At 41.1% G+C, this 16538-nt stretch overlaps 1 protein-coding gene across 6 annotated transcripts in view; it reads right to left on the minus strand.

The window, feature by feature from the left end:
* Window positions 1-5478: 5478 nt before the first annotated feature.
* The window catches only part of LRCH3 (leucine rich repeats and calponin homology domain containing 3), a 111852-nt gene continuing 100792 nt past the window's right edge, over window positions 5479-16538 (minus strand). For 5 of the 6 annotated variants that reach the window (XM_054040139.1, XM_054040135.1, XM_054040136.1 and 2 more), the window contains one exon: window positions 5479-9866. In XM_054040139.1, the coding sequence (XP_053896114.1) occupies window positions 9741-9866 (126 nt within the window). In that variant the 3' untranslated portion in view covers window positions 5479-9740. Of the gene's footprint in view, window positions 9867-12200; window positions 16163-16538 lie in introns of those variants that run through there. The other variant, XM_054040138.1, reaches the window with a different exon arrangement.

Consider the following 16538-nt stretch of genomic DNA (forward strand, 5'->3'; position numbering starts at 1 on the left):
GACGTGGGGCTGGCAGACGTGGGGCTGCATTGCTACACAGCAGCAGCCCCTTGCCTTTTGGCAGATGATGGTATATTATGATTGGTACCCATCGTCGTCATACTGGTATGGCTGTCACTCATGCTGCACCGTCGGCTGCCACCTTAAGATGTAAAAAATAGATTTGTTCTGTGTTCATTTGCTTCCCCTTCCTCCGTGAAATCAACGGCCTGCTAAGCCCAGGGCTTCCAGTTTAATCTTTGAGAGAAGCTGTGGAGGGCCAGCTCATTCCTCACTACTTGCTGTTCTGAGTTGCGAACCATCTCCCCCCGGCCTCCCGCTCTGTCCTTTGGTAAGGCAGTGGAACAGGAAACCCACTGAACGTCCCCATTGTTTGGTGAAACAGACCCAGAGGAAAGTCAAATGGGTAAGTGGACAAGTTGAGCTGCCCAGAAAAGTAGACATTTTGGTGGAGTTTGGCATCGGAACCTGTATGTGTGCACAGCTTGGCAAAAAATAAGACAGTAGCAGGGGAGGGCCGCCCAGTGCCACTAATAGGAGTAGATGTTTTGGTGGCTGCACACTTGCATTATACACAGGCCAGGACTTCGGATACTTCCCAGTAATTTGGAGGGGAGGAAGTTCTGGGTCTGAGGGTTGAGATTAGTGACGCAGGTTTGTGGAATGATTCCATACTAAGTTCCATATTTGGAAGATTTGCCTTGAGGTAGATTTGCGGGGACTTAACAGCATCAGTTCCCTGAGAGTGACTGTCTGATATGTCAGAGTGAATCTCCTGAGGGGAAGCTAAGGGTTCCCCAAGCGTCAAAGCCAAATGTTGCTCGGTTATAACTCCAGCAAAGAAGGTTCAAAACCAAAACGACCTCTCCAGTTTTGTTGGAAAAAATTCAGACCCTGCAATTTTAAGTGGAGAGGTGAAAGGGATGCTGCTTTGCGGCTCAGAGGACCAGCGTGCCCAAGTATCCCCCAATAGAGAGCAAATGGAGCAGTGGAGCTCTCTGAACTGGTGGTAAGTATATACTGCATCAGAGCAGAAAGGATATGCTGACTTGGCTAAAAGACTGTTTCGCCTCGAAACATCAATAGCGACTAAAGGTGCTTAATTAAATACTGTAGTCAGAGGAGTTTGGAAGATATAACAAGCTTCTCCATGATCCATAAACAAACCCATAAGCTGTACAGCCATCAAGTGCCTTGTGCCATGAAACAACTGCAGAATCAAGCTGTTCAAGTCCATACAATACGTATTTAACAATTGTTGGCCTCTGCACTCTCGTACCTATCTGCCGTGCACACAACATGCTGCTTTCTCTGGTGACTGACTTCCGTTGACAAAGATGTTAATAAGCTTAACACCTAATTCCCACACAAACTATAAGGCAGGAGTTACGGCTGCAGGCACATATTAGCGATTTGAATTAGGGCTGTCAAGCGATTAAAAAAATTAATCATGATTAAAATAATTAATTATTAATTGAGCTGTTAAACCATAATAGAATACCATTTATATAAATATTTTTGGATGTTTTCCACATCTTCAAATATCTTGATTTCAATTACAACACAGAATACAAAGTGTACAGTGCTCACTTTATATTGATTATAAATATCTGTACTGTAAAAATAAAAAATAGTATTTTTAAATGTATCTAATACAAGTCCTGTAGAGCAATCTCGATCATGAAAGTTGAACGTACAAATGTAGAGTCATGTACAAAAAAACCCTGCATTCAAAAATAAAACAACGTAAAACTTTAGAGTCTACAAGTCCACTCAGTCCTACTTCTTGGTCAGCCAATCACTGAGACAAACAAGCTTGGTTACAATTTGCCGGAGATAATGCTGCCTGCTTCTTGTTTACAATGTCACCTGAATGTGAGAACAGGCGTTCGCATGGCAGTGTTGTAGCCGGCGTTGCAAGATATTTATGTATCAGATGCGCTAATGATTCGTATGTCCCGTCATGCTTCAACCACCATTCCAGAGGACATGCGTCCATGCTGATGATGGGTTCTGCTCGATAACAATCCAAAGCAGTGTGGACCGACGCATGTTCATTTTCATCATCTGAGTCAGATGCCACCAGCAGAAGGTTGATTTTCTTTTTTGGTAGTTCGGGTTCTGGAGTTTCCGCATCGGAGTGTTGCTCTTTTAAGACTTCTGAAAGCATGCGCCACACCTCGTCCCTCTCAGATTTTGGAAGGCACTTCAGACTCTTAAACCTTGGGTCAAGTGCTGTAGCTATCTTTAGAAATCTCACATCGGTACCTTCTTTACGTTTTGTCAAATCTGCAGTGAAAGTGTTCTTAAAATGAACAACATGCTGGGTCATCATCCAAGACTGCCATAACATGAAATATATGACAGGATGTGGGTATAATACAGAGCAGGAGACATACAATTCTCCCCCCCCCAAGGAGTTTAGTCACAAATTTAATTAATGCGTTAATTTTTTTTTAGCAAGCATCATCAGCATGGAAGCATGTCCTCTGGAACGGTGGTTGAAGAATGAAGGGACATACAAATGTTTAGTGCATCTAGCATGTAAATATCTTGCAATGCTGGCTACAACAGTGCCATGCGAACGCCTATTCTCGCTTTCAGGTGACACTGTAAATAAGAAGTGGGCAGCATTATCTCCCATAAATATAAACAAACTTGTTTCTCTTAGCGATTGGCAGAATAAGAAGTAGGACTGAGTGGACTTGTAGGCTCTAAAGTTTTACATTGTTTTGTTTTTGAGTGTAGTTATGTCACAAAAAAGTCTGCATTTGTAAGCTGCACTTTCACGATAAAGAGATTGCACTACAGTACTTGTATGAGATGAATTGAAAAAATATTTTTTCTTATAATTTTTACAGTACAAATATTTGTAATAAAAATAATATAAACTGAGCACTGTACACTTTGTATTCTGTGTTTTAACTGAAATAAATATTTGAAAATATAGAAAAACATCCAAAATATTTAATACATTTGAATTGGTATTTTATTGTTTAACAGTGCGATTAAAACTGCCATTAATCGTGATTAATTTTTTAAATTGCGATTAATTTTTTAATTAATTGCGTGAGTTAACTGCGATTAACCGACAGCCCTAATTTGAATGTATATTTCTGAACATAGAGTTTAAATATACAACTGTTAGAAACCTGGGAAATGAATTGATAAGGCTGCACGTTGCTCAGAAAGCAGCCAGTAATTTTGTTGCTATTAAATTATTGTTATTACACAGGTGCCATGGAAATAGAATCCACATCAGAATTGGTGACTGGGGCAGAGGACTGAGGTCAGGAAATCCCGTAATTTCTAAGCTGGGTATTTCTGAACTGGGTATTACCCACTTTTTACAGATGTGAAACCTGAAGCACAGTGAAGCGGCTTGCCCAACGTCATACAGCAAATCAGTGGCCGAATGGCTCAGAATGGTATTAGTCATGGGACAAGCAGTGTCATTTTTAGGCTACTTGATCAAATTCAGCCTACTTTAGTAAGCAGCTGAAAGTTACCATACAATGACTTTTCAGTGACCTATATAAAATGACATGGAAGGTCTCCATGTAGTTCTCAGCAGACAAGTATCTATGGCACAAAACCACCACCACCAAATGGCAGCCAAATAGACGGTTACAACTTAGCAGAGACAAGGACTAAATGGAGAGTCAACTATTCTCTCAGCCCAGCAATAGCTCCCCAGGTCCGAGTGAAGATCAGGACACAGAGGGGAAGATTACACTACTCCTACTTACCTGCAATACTTATCTGTAGATAAAAACGGAGGACTTCACTCTTCAGGGCTGCCAATTCTGTTGCTTGACTCAGTATTAAAGTTCATCAACACATTTTAAAGGTTTTAAAAGAAATGAAGCCAACAAGTTCTTGGTGCAAGGAGAGGACGACTTATTATTGCTGGGAAAAGGTTGTCAACACGTCACCTAGAACAATCTAAATTAAAGACTCAGGGATTATTATAAATGGAGATATCCTATCTCCTAGAACTGGAAGGTCATTGAGTCCAGCCCCCTGCCTTCACTAGCAGGACCAAGTACTGATTTTGCCCCAGATCCCTCAGTGGCCCCCTCAAGGATTGAACTCACAACCCTGGATTTAGCAGGCCACTGCTCAAACCACTGAGCTATCCCTCCCCCCAACTAGGTTGCACCCGTTCTATAGCCAACTCTGCCTGTGAGCTCTAAGGGACCTCGTCTCCACCACTTGTCTACATCCCCAAACAATAAGATAGATGCTTGACGGACAGAAGATAAAGCACCTGCCTTGAAAGTCTTACAATATTACATGTAAAAATGCAAGGAAATAGAGTGCAACAAAGAGCTGCAAGAGTGAAAAATGGGAGTCTAGCATGGTTCTTAGTACAGCCACCATTTTTGTTTGGATTTTGCAGGGGAAGATCAGGCATCCAAAACTAAAACTTCTCCATATGGAAGGGGGAATAGGCCTTCTGGAGGAAGTGTGTTTGAGGGAGGCACACAGAGGAACAGGTGCGGCCTTCGTAGGGCAGTCAAGAAGAGATGCCAGGTATAGAGGGCCAGAGACAGCATGAAGAATGGACTGTGGTATGGGAGGTCAAATTAGATGATCTGGTGGTTAATCTCTTCTGGCCTTAAGCTCTATGACTAGCTGAGAGAAGATCACACAAGGGCTGATTAAGTCATGAGGCTTGGGCGGGGCAGGGCAGAGGGAGGCCGGATCCAAGCTGTACAGGGTCCTGAAGGTGAAAACACGGAGCCTGAAAACTGATGCAAAAGTTAAGGGATCTGAAGAGTGGATCTGGAGTGGGGGACACGGCTGATGTGGTAGCACTGTGGACCAACCGGAGGTGGGGTGGGAGGGAGAGCAGCGTGTATGAAGCAAGGTAGGAAGTTCTGTGGCTGCTAGCAACTTTTAGGCCTCTCATTTGTTTGCTGTAAACTCTAGTTATGAGGGAGGAAGGAAAGGAGGGAGGAACAAACATTTTGTGCCATCAGAAAAACTTTCCTATTATTGAGGGGAATACTGGTGCAAACTTCACAGAATTGAAAACTAGACGGGATAAATAACATGAGAACATAATACAGAGAGCAGCTGTGCACTGGCTGTGGCTAACAGCCCATGTGACCTAAAAAGTATTTTCCACCACTAACTTCTAAGAATGAGCGGGGGAGCGGATTCTGAGGAACATTATAGTTACTCTCAGGGGCAGGGGCTAGAAAGGCTGCAGAGAAACAGTTTCTGATTACATCCGCTGAAAGAAACATACTGAGTGCAAACATACACAGTCTCCTACTCTGGCCCTTGGGGCGTTATGCTGAAAGAACAATTTTTCCTATACCAAGCTCCTAAGAAGACCAGAACAAACATCCCGATCTCTTAATAAATACGACAATTCAGGAAGTAAATACACACTTGATACACAGGAATTGACAATCACTGATGCAAATATAAAAATATAAGGAGGAGAAAGAAATATTTCAGTTCATGTAGGTTTTAAAACTTTATTTCAAATTACCCAGGTATTTGGTTTTATATTATCAGTGTGCTAGAAGTTCACACAACTAGCAGCATACAGGCAATTTAAAATAAAGTACACAATATTCTGGCATATTTATACTTAACAGTCTTAGAAATTATGGAATGTATTTACAGACATACAAGTATAGGCAGAGCTTTAAAAATCCTTTACTCTATTAATTACACGTTTACAAGGTTTTCAGAAACAAAATTAGATTGTTTGTAAAACACAATATCTATACAAACGATTTTTTAAAATGTTTAAATCCACCTTAGAATTCCTCTGCTTCTAAAACAAAAATGTCAAAGAACCATTTAAAGTCATAAAAAGATAAAAAAAAAAAACACCAGTTATCACGTCACTGCTAAGAGCAACAGAAGTGTTCTCAGTGCTGTAAAACGTTGTCTAGAATTTAATAACCCAGCAAGGAAGGGGCTTTCCGAACAAGTTTCCCCCGTCACTAGCTCTCAAGGAGGAGAAATCAAAATCCCCTATTTCCTGACCAGATCATTTCAACACCATCAAGGACCATTAAGTGCCAGTGCCACTTCAATTTCTATTTCTTAACGTTATCGATCCTCAATGTTCTTCAGTGCTTAGCAAGGTTTGTGTAAGGGTAACAACACAGCGGAGTTAACATAAACCTACTAGCAAGCGCTACACTCTGAAATGGATTTTTCCCCAACACAAATGCCCCAAAAGGGAAAGACCACAATTGATTCTTGCTTTAGCACACAAAATGAAATCTAATGTGTTTTCTTTAAAATATTTTTTCACTGGATATAACAAAAATTGCACATAAATATACCAAAAAATCCCAACCCATTTATTTACAACAGAAAATGGAAGGGTTTTTTGGTATAATACATCAAAAATAAACCGTATCTTGAAATTTCCGATTTGGATTTTCATCCTCGATGTCTGGTCAACGTTTAGTGTTTGCCAGCACGAAAACAGAAAATTAAAGAGTCAAACTAACATGACCACACAAATGTGTACTTGCTCGAGTGAAACGTTTGTTTAGAACTGTAAAGAAACTAGGAGCATACACCTGACCAGGCATACAAGCATAGTTGCTGATGTAAAATTCGTCTACACACGTGTGTGCGACAGTGGCTGATTTTACAAGACACACTGAGAAGTGGCTATTCACTGAAAGTCAGGCTCAAACTCCAAATACACCTCTACCCCGATATAACGCTGTCCTCGGGAGCCAAAAAATCTTATAGGTGAAACCGCGTTATATCGAACTTGCTTTGATCCACCGGAGTGCGCAGCCCCGCCCCCCTGGAGCACTGCTTTACCACGTTATATCCGAATTCATGTTATATCGGGGTAAAGGTGTGGTTAGTTTTCCAAAAATTAACATTTATGAAATGTCCAACTTCTACCAACATGAATGCTGTTACAGTCAGTTTCTGTAAGTCCGGGAAGCTGGGCTGGAGCAAATAACAGACTCTCACAATTCCACATTAAGTTTAACAGATTTCTTTTGATCTATTAAACAAAACCTAATACCCAGGTACACAGAATGCAAAGTATCTAGTACTGAGAATTCAGATTCATTTGTTACTCCCCTTTAACAATGATTTGTAGACAACCCCTAAGGAAGCATTTATGGTCTATGGCAGAATTGTCTATATCAGAGTTTTCCAAACGGGGGGTCACAACCTGCAGAGGGTTGCAAGGTTTTGCGCCATCAGGGAGGAGGGGTAGGGAGCAGCGTGAGGGAGGCGGGAGCTCTGGAGGGGACGCGCGGCACCCAATCCCGCTCTGCCTGCTGGGCCCTCCAAGAACCGCCGGCCTCTCCACTGGGCGTTGCTGGAAGCCTCGAGCCAGCAGGGAGGGGAGGCAGAGAAGCTGCTGATGGTCCCATCCTGGGGTGCACGGAGCTGGCTGCAGAGAGGCTAGTCTCTGCCGCTGGTAGAAGAACCCAAGGGCTGGCAGTGCTGAAATGAGAACCCCCAGCCTGGCAGGGAGCTGCAGCACTGGGGAGCCTGTGCTGCCACCACTGATGGGCCGGAGTGCCCAGTCCGTGTGCCCCGCCTGCTCCACGTTGCAATGACAACTCCTCCCACTACCCTGGGGAATGGGTGACAAGGGGAGAGTAGGGCTGGCTGTGGGACCGGGCGGCACAGGGTTGAAAAAACCTGCCTCCTCCCAAGAAATATCTGAACTGGCCGCACTGCTTGGAACAAGGTGCTGTGAACACAGTCTAACCGTTTGCTGGGGGAAGGTATACCTGTACAGAGCTGCTCTCTTCCTTTTTATGATGCACGTTACTGGCATACTCAGATCTTCCAGAAACCAAGGCAGCCACTTACACATTATGAAAATATTTTCTCTTATCAACTGTGCGACTCTAGTTTTAAATATCCTTCATGTGTTTTTCTAGACTTATGGTGTGATCAGTGGCGTCAACACCAATATGAAGCAAAATATTTCCTTATGTGAAATCGTTGAGACAACAGTTACCACAAGCTACCATGAAATAATTATTATGCAAACAAATCAGGGTGAGAATGGAATGACAAATCTAAAGGGAAAATTCAGCTAAGCCCAGACTTCTGTGCTCAAATGTTTCCATGACCAGGCTTATTACAGCAAAGAAAACTTTTAACTAACCCTTTTTCCATCTCTTCTGCTCACTTCATCCCTTCTGAAAACCTCTTGGTATTACTGGTTCACTAACAATACCCCAGAATGGAACACCACAAATACCAGAAGTCTCATTCACACCCTGTGCAATCCATGATAATGGCAGAGGTGTCTTCTGGGATACCCCAGGAAATAGCAAGAGGATTTCATTGTGGGAGAACAGGATTTTTAAATTGTTACTATATCAAAAAATAAAGTTACTACAGGGCTGGATGTGACCCAGCCTAGTCAGGGGGCCAAGGCAGCAGAGAATTCTGGACTTTGCCAGTCACCTTTAAAGTAACATCATACCTTATTTTCAGTTTCCTGTTCACATATTTTGAATTTCCATTTTTTGGAGAAAAGGAGGTAGGCGGAGGGGAGTAAAGGCAGTTTATAGCACTGTATGAACTACAAGAAAACATGCTTTAACAACACATTCTCTCAAACCCACCCGCAGAAATTTCCTTTTGCAAAAGACTGGCATTTTGAAAGCTGAGCGTTATGCCAACACACAGAACCACTCCAGGAATTCAATAATCTCATTCTTTCCTACAATAATTTGTTCCTACATAACTGGGGTCTTCATTGGTGTAAGGGGGTGGTTATGTGTTGTTTTCAATTGAAAACAGAATTGGATAACAGATCTCTAATGATGGTTTGATAGCTTATGATTATTTGCACTGAAATGAAAATAGGTACATGATTCTCCATAGGAAAATCTTCAGTCATGATTTGCAGCACATACAAGCCATAGACCAATTTAACATTACCATTTAGTAACCGAGTCCCCATGATGGGTAGGAGAGGGCAAGAAAGGGGTAAGATCTTTCCCACTGAAGTGGGGAAGATTCCAATACAAAGAGAGATTTATAACCAACAGAAGCTTAAAGCCAGCAAATATTTTGATTTGTTTAATGAAACTATTTGAACAGTTATGGTTTAGTATCTTTCACTGAAATGTGTGTTACTTATAGAGGTAACAAGCAGTATGTTTTCCCTGGAAAAAAACAGCACTCTCTATATTTTTTGAATATTGAGGACATGCCAATACAGACTGAAGTATCACTTTCAGTCTTGCTTTGAAAAACCGAGACTCATCAGCTTCAAAACACAGTCTTAACCTGTGATCTTTATATGCACTGGAAAGAGCTGGCGTTTCTTAGAAGCAGGGAAAACTCTCTCTGGGACTCCTGGGGAGGACAAGCAGTCTCCATCACTGTGTTGCAATGGAAACATCCCCTTTGGAAATACATCCTAGTAGGAATCTTACAGTTTTTCCAACTGTATATATAAATCCCCTACATCTACATAGTCAGTTTTAACAGATGCTTCTAAACAACCAGACAAAGGAATTTTCCCCACGGAAAAAACCTCACTTTATAAAGGGGAAAAAATATTGGTAAAAAATTTAATGGAAACTGGTGTGATCTCCAAAAAAGTGGAGAAATGAAGCAAAACATTCCTGTCAGGAATCACAGAAGCTAATTTCCTTCTTAGAACCGAGCTCTGTGTGTTTGGATACACTGCACCAGCAGTAAAGTCTTCATGTTCTTCTGCTTAGCCAAGGGAAACCAAAAGGTCCTGGAGATCTTTACGCAGCAGACAAGTGGTGATGCTGCTGCTTTGGGGGTGCAAGCTCCAGAAGTGCGTGGACTGTCACTGCTACCTGTGTCAAACCTTTCTCTTCTAAAATATGCAGAGGCAAACATAATCGCTCCTACATGGGAAAAACACAACAAAAAGACAAAAACAAAGAAAAGGGATGAAAACCACTCAACTGAAAAGAAAAGAAAAAAAATACAAATTAAACAAGCAGAAGGAAACTGAATATGAAATGGTATGGACACCTAAACAAAAATATCTGTGGAAATAAACCTTTACCTCTGGATAAGACAGCTGTAAATGTGACACCAAGGTAACAAACCAGCAAACTCTTGGACAATCATTTTGTTTGTTTATTCATCAGCACTCATGAAAAATATATGTACAAATAAGGACTGTTTTCAGGGGAGCAGGTGAGAAGAGGGAAATCACCCATTTGCCCTTACTCCACTCAAATGACATCACTTGATGAAATCAGAATTGGATTGACTGTGGGGTGTGGGTCCTTTACTTCAATCTGGTAAACATGATCACAGATCAAGAGTACAACAGGAATGGTGTTTTCATTTCTGTACACAACAGGGATGTGGGGGAGTCCTCAAACACCGTTGTTCAGCTCCCAGATGTGAATAAGCAAACACACTTTTTAAAGCTTTTAACAAATACTGCGATACTAGCATGTGCTTTGGAAATATTGTGCAATAAATCTGAGAAGTATCCGCATGCTTAAGAGCAGTTCTTGTCAACAGCAAGAGATATATTACCCCCACAAAAACCCTCTTAAAACAACACACCACACATTTGGTCTGATCTTTCCTACTAGACACACAGCAGAAAGCCAAGTGAAAGAAGAAAACAGAAGAGCACATTAGTTGTTTTATGGCAAAATAGGGTCCTTGTTTATACACACAATTGACTGGCCTTCAAAAAGGATTAGGGCTGTCAATTGCAGTTAACTCACGCAATTAACTCTTAAAAAAAACTAATCGTAATTAATCGCACTTGTAACAATAGAATACCAATTGAAATTTATTAAATATTTGTGGATGTTTTTCTACATTTTCAATATTTATTTCAATTACAACACAGAATACAAAGTGCACAGTGCTCACTTTATCTTATTTTTTATTACAAATATATGCACTGTAAAAATGTTATACAAAAGAAATAGTATTTTTCAATTCACCTCATACAAGTACTGTAGTGCAATCTCTTTATCATGAAAGTTGAACTTACAAATGTAGAATTATGTATAAAAAAACTGCATTGAAAAATAAAACAGTGTAAAACTTTAGAGTCTACAAGTCCACTCAGTCCTACTTCTTGGTCAGCCAATCACTGAGACAAACAAGCTTGGTTACAATTTGCCGGAGATAATGCTGCCTGCTTCTTGTTTACAATGTCACCTGAAAGTGAGAACAGGCGTTCTCATGGCACTGTTTTAGCCGGCATCGCAAGATATTTACATGCCAGATGCGCTAAAGATTCATATGTCCCTTCATGCTTCAATCACCATTCCAGGGGACATGTGTCCATGCTGATACCAGGTTCTGTTCAATAACGATCCAAAGCAGTGCGGACTGACCCATGTTCATTTTCATCATCTGAGTCAGATGCCACCAACAGAAGGTTGATTTTTCTTTTTTGGTGGTTTGGGTTCTATAGTTTCTGCATCAGAGTGTTGCTCTTTTAAGACTTCTAGAAGCATGCTCCACACCTCGTCCCTCTCAGATTTTGGAAGGCACTTCAGATTCTTAAACCCTGAGTCAAGTGCAGTAGCTATTTTTAGAAATCTCACATAAGTACCTTCTTTGCGTTCTGTCAAATCTGCAGTGAAAGTGTTCTTAAAACGAACATGTGCTGGGTCATCATCCGAGACTGCTAGAACATGAAATATATGCAGAATGCAGGTAAAACAGAGCAGGAGACATACAATTCTCCCCCTAAGGAGTACAGTCACAAATTTAATTGACGCATTATTTTTTTAATGAGCATCATCAGCACGGAAGCATGTCCTCTGGAATGGTGGCTGAAGCATGAAGGGGCACATGAATGTTTAGCATATCTGGCATGTAAATACCTTGCAACGCCAGCTACAGAAGTGCCATGCAAACACTTGTTCTCACTTTCAGGTGACATTGTAAAGAAGAAGCAGGGAGCAGTATCTCCCATCAATGTAAACAAACTTGTTTGTCTTAGCGATTGGCTGAACAAGAAATAGGACTGAGTGGACTTGTAGACTCTAAAGTTTTACATTGTTTTATTTTTGAATGCAGTTTTTTTTGTACATAATTCTACATTTGTAAGTTTAACTTTCATGATAAAGAGATTGCACTACAGTATTCGTATGAGGTGAATTGAAAAATATGTTTGTTTTTTTACAGTGCAAATATTTGTAATAAAAAATAAAGTATAAAGTGAGCACTGTACACTCTGTGTAGTGTTGTAATTGAAATTAATATATTTGAAAATGTAGTAAACATCCAAAAATATTTAAAATAAATGGTATTCTATTACTGCTTAACAGTGCGATTAATCACGATTAATTTTTTTAATCGCTTGACAACCCTAAAAAGGATACATGTAAAAAGTGCTGTTCTTACTGTTAAAAAGAATACAATGAAGAATTACCAGGAATATTTTAAAGGCAAATATCCTCAATATAGGAATAAAAGAAGGTCATTCTTGAGCTGTTATTCATCTTTCACAGGCATTCTTTTTTAATACAAGTCATCTCAGAAAAGCACCCTTACTAAGTAGTAGTACTTAAAAATATCTAGTGTGGAATGAACTTTCAAGGCATTTACAGAGTTGTGCTGTTGTGTGTATAATATGAGTTTAGGGCCTGATCCTGCAACCAACTCCACAGAGGCTGTCCGCCTGTGCTCAGGCAGAATCCCACTGACCTCAGCGAAGCTTCATGCAGGGGTCCAACCATGGAGAGTCAAATGCGGAATCAGGTCCTTGCATTTCTACTTTAAAAAAATCTGATACCCCATATCTGGCCACTCTGTAAATCCTGGAGAATCTTTATACATTTCTGTATATATGCACCTGGCAACCTGATTTGCTACACTGCCTGCATCTTCTGTGAAGACTTGAACAAAAAAATCTTCAAATTCTTGGCAATGTGTGAGCGATCAGAGCCTGGACTCCTCATGTGGAGACCCTGACAGGAGACACACTGCATAAGTGCAACCTGCAATTCTTGAGGTCAGACTGACACCTTTCAGGTCCAATAAACAAGGAGGTGTCACTCTTAGACTAGAGAAAAGTACAATTACCGATAAAATATCTGTGGATTTCAGCCTTTTAAAAATATATAAACAAACAAGGGGAAATGATTTGGAATGAATCCATACCACAGAGACAGACAAAAAGGCTTAAAACTGGAAGGCACCGTTATTGTAAACCCTTGCAGTTTTTATCACAGTGTTCATTAAGAGAAGTTAATAAAGGCAACTGAGTTAGTTTTAGTCCATACCAGTAAACAGTGTAAAACAGCTCCAATGGTCAATTTTTTTAAATAACTGTAATCCTGCCTTTTGTGGGGAAAAAACAAGCACGTTCTCCTCCGGCAGAATTCCCAGACAGGAATGTTCTGTGTCAAATCACAATGTGATCTGAAAAGGAGGCAAGGAACTCCCATTAACCTATTCTTAGGTTAGTTAGCCCTACTTTTATTACAAGGCTCAGCAGACCACGCATATTAAAAAACATTTTCAATGGCAATTAGCATTTGCAACTCAGCTACGTACGATGCCGTGCTTCAGACTTACTACTGCTGAAACACTGCACTGCAGCAGCTAAGCTGGGTTTAAGAGCTGTTGACCATATTTCTTAGGATTAAGAGGAATTCATTGAAACACAGTCAGAAAAGGACAAATTACTTAATACTCACTTGTAACTGGTCTCTGAACACAGTCTCCTAATGAATCTATACTGGGGAGACATGGTCTCTTGCACACAGCATCAGGAGTACCCTGAAGCTCTAAGACATCTTTGGAACTCCGACTTGAATCAAGTGGGAGGGCAGAATGGGAACTCAGTCTAAACATTCAATAACTGAGCAGGAGAGATGTGGCAAATCTGGATTAAAAACTAGGCTAATGGGTACCAGCCTTTGTGGGTAACAATCGATATACTGGGCTTGATCATTGCCACTACTTCCCATTAAAACTGTAGTTGGTCTAATCTGGAATAGAACTTGCGTGGCTCCAAATGCCACTCTTGCAAACATGACACTGATTTTCGAAGGAGCCCAAGCTCCACAGTAAGTACTAACACCCCTTGCCACATGGCAGTGGTGCACTGGCACCCAACACAGAAGCTCTTCATCTAGGTAGGAAGAGGTAGGTTCAGTACAAGTTACAGAAATTTGAAGGACGGCTGACTGAGAAGCACCAGGCTAGGTAATACTGCCCAGAGAAAAAAGTAAATAGTGAGCTCCATGTAGCGACTCTGCAAATAAGGAAACAGAACTGATCAGAGTCTAAATACTTTTGCTGGCAAACCCTGAAGGAAGTGGGGTTCTAATATAGAGTTCATGTGACAGTCCCATTAAAACAACAGCAAACAACAGAAAAGGGCAGATAATTGGTTTGGTGTCAAAAGAAAAAGTTGGATGGCCTTTGTCTGCTCCTTTTGACATCCAATTTATGGATCACGGTCTCCCTGAGAATGCATGAAAGCAACAGAATGCAGCGTGCCGCTGAAAAATTCTGAAGAGTACCTGAGTTTTGCAAAACAGTGAAGAGTGAATACGTTATTAGAGCCTGTAGCCCACAATTCTATGATGCAAAGAGTGTGATCATGAGGAGGAGGAAGAGACTCATGGAATAAGGTTGAGTTTGAGCTCACACCAATCAAGTGGCTGCTCCAGATGTTTGCTATGAGGACCACAGTAACATTCCATGACACTACAAGGTTTCTGATGGGATTTAAAGATAGCTCATTTTGCACCAGGAACCAGATTTTTCCCAGTGTGGATGAAAATGTTCAGCTCCTCTCCAAACTCCATGCTTGATGTATTCGGCTATGTGTACACTGTGCCGCTGCAGCCGCGCCGTTCTAAGGTGCACAACGTGGCTGCTCTTTGGCGCTGGGAGAGAGCTCTCCCGGTGACGAAATAAAACCACCTCCACTGAGGGGCAGTAGCTTCATCCCACCAACGAAGCACTGGCCACACCAGTGCTTTTCATCTTTAAAACTTTTGTCATTCAGGGGGGTGTTTTTTCACCCCCAAGCAACAAAAGTTTTAACGAAGCAAGTGCCAGTGTAGACAAAGCCTTAGTAAGGTAAAGTAGCTCAGGATTTATTGTCAGCCTGAGTGCCTATTTTTAGGCTTTGTCTATACTACCACTTTTGTTGGTCAGGGTGTGAAAGACACCCCCCCTCCCCCCGACTGACAGCGGTTTCCCCAGCACTTTTGCTGGTGGACAGCGCTATGTTGGCAGGAGATGCTCGTTGGGGCGGTTTAATTATGTTGGCAGAAGAGCTCTCTCCTGCCGGCAAAGAACGGCTACACAGGAGACCTTACAGTGGCACTGCTGTAGCGGTATAGCTGTGCCGCTGTATGGGCTGTAGTGTAGACACAGCCTTAGTAAAATGAGACGCTATTCAGAACCTAACAATACAAGGAATCCAAGACTTTAGCAAAAAGGGTTGAGGAAACTGGCATGTAAAAAAACTCTAGAGCACTCCTGATCAAAAGAATTGTAGGCCACATCTCCTAAGACAGTAAGATACAACCAGGCACATTGACATGTAAAGAAAAAACAGTATTTTTCACACATATATGTCACTTTTCATCTGAGGAACTCAAAGCACTTTATAAATGTGGGTGGTATTCCCATTTTACAAATGGGGAAACTGAGGTACAGTGGAGCTGTGATTTTCCCATGTTACACAGCCATTCAATAGAGTTGTGACTAGAACCCAGTGCACTAAACCCTAGTCCCTTACTCTAGCCACTGCACAATAATGCCTCCCCTTGTAAGTAGAACGCTTGTTAAACATCACACAAATACAAACTTGTAACAATGTCATAGATTGTCACCTGGGTGTACCAAAGAGCGTTTTTACATTGTACATGTCAACTCTGACTGGTGATCAGAAAGAATGCGCTTATCCAAACAGTTCTTGACAAAAACAAAGCCTTTACCAATCACTGAAGTGATGTAGCGAGTCGGCAGCACCACTGTCCTTCAGCTAGAGGAAAAAGACCCAGCGATAGAACATACAGAGTGTTAGCATTAGAGTACAGTAAAATGCCACAAAGCCCCAAAGCTGGATGGAAAGAGAGACAAGAGTGGATTCTTCTGACTCTGTCCCCAGGGAAAGAAGAGTTTCAACTGTCCTTTTAACGCTGAGGTTTAGCTGAAGAATGTCAGAAGGGGAACAAAGATTGTCCTGTCCAAAGTGTGTGAGCAGGAAGGGAAAACAGACAGAAAAACAGAGTCAGTTGATCAACCTTGCAAGTATCCATGAAGCAGTCAGTCATCTGACATTTCAAATACATCCAACAATTTCAAGGAGTAAATTACAACTGGTTAATTCTCACAAAGGAATCTGCAAGACTTCTGTTCTAAAGAACTACCTCCTTATATGCATTTTGTGTTCATTAGTGTGTCAATCTGTCTAGTTTAAATATGTAATAAAATCTCTTCAATAAAACAGCTGACAGTTGTCATAAGTGTTAGTTCAAAACCATTATATTTTCGAAGTCTGAAATAAATTGGATAAGATATTCTTAACTACCACTGGCTGCATGAGTCTTCACGTTCTA

The sequence above is a fragment of the Malaclemys terrapin genome, chromosome 9 (assembly GCF_027887155.1).
Source record: "Malaclemys terrapin pileata isolate rMalTer1 chromosome 9, rMalTer1.hap1, whole genome shotgun sequence".
Lineage (NCBI taxonomy): Eukaryota > Metazoa > Chordata > Testudines > Emydidae > Malaclemys > Malaclemys terrapin.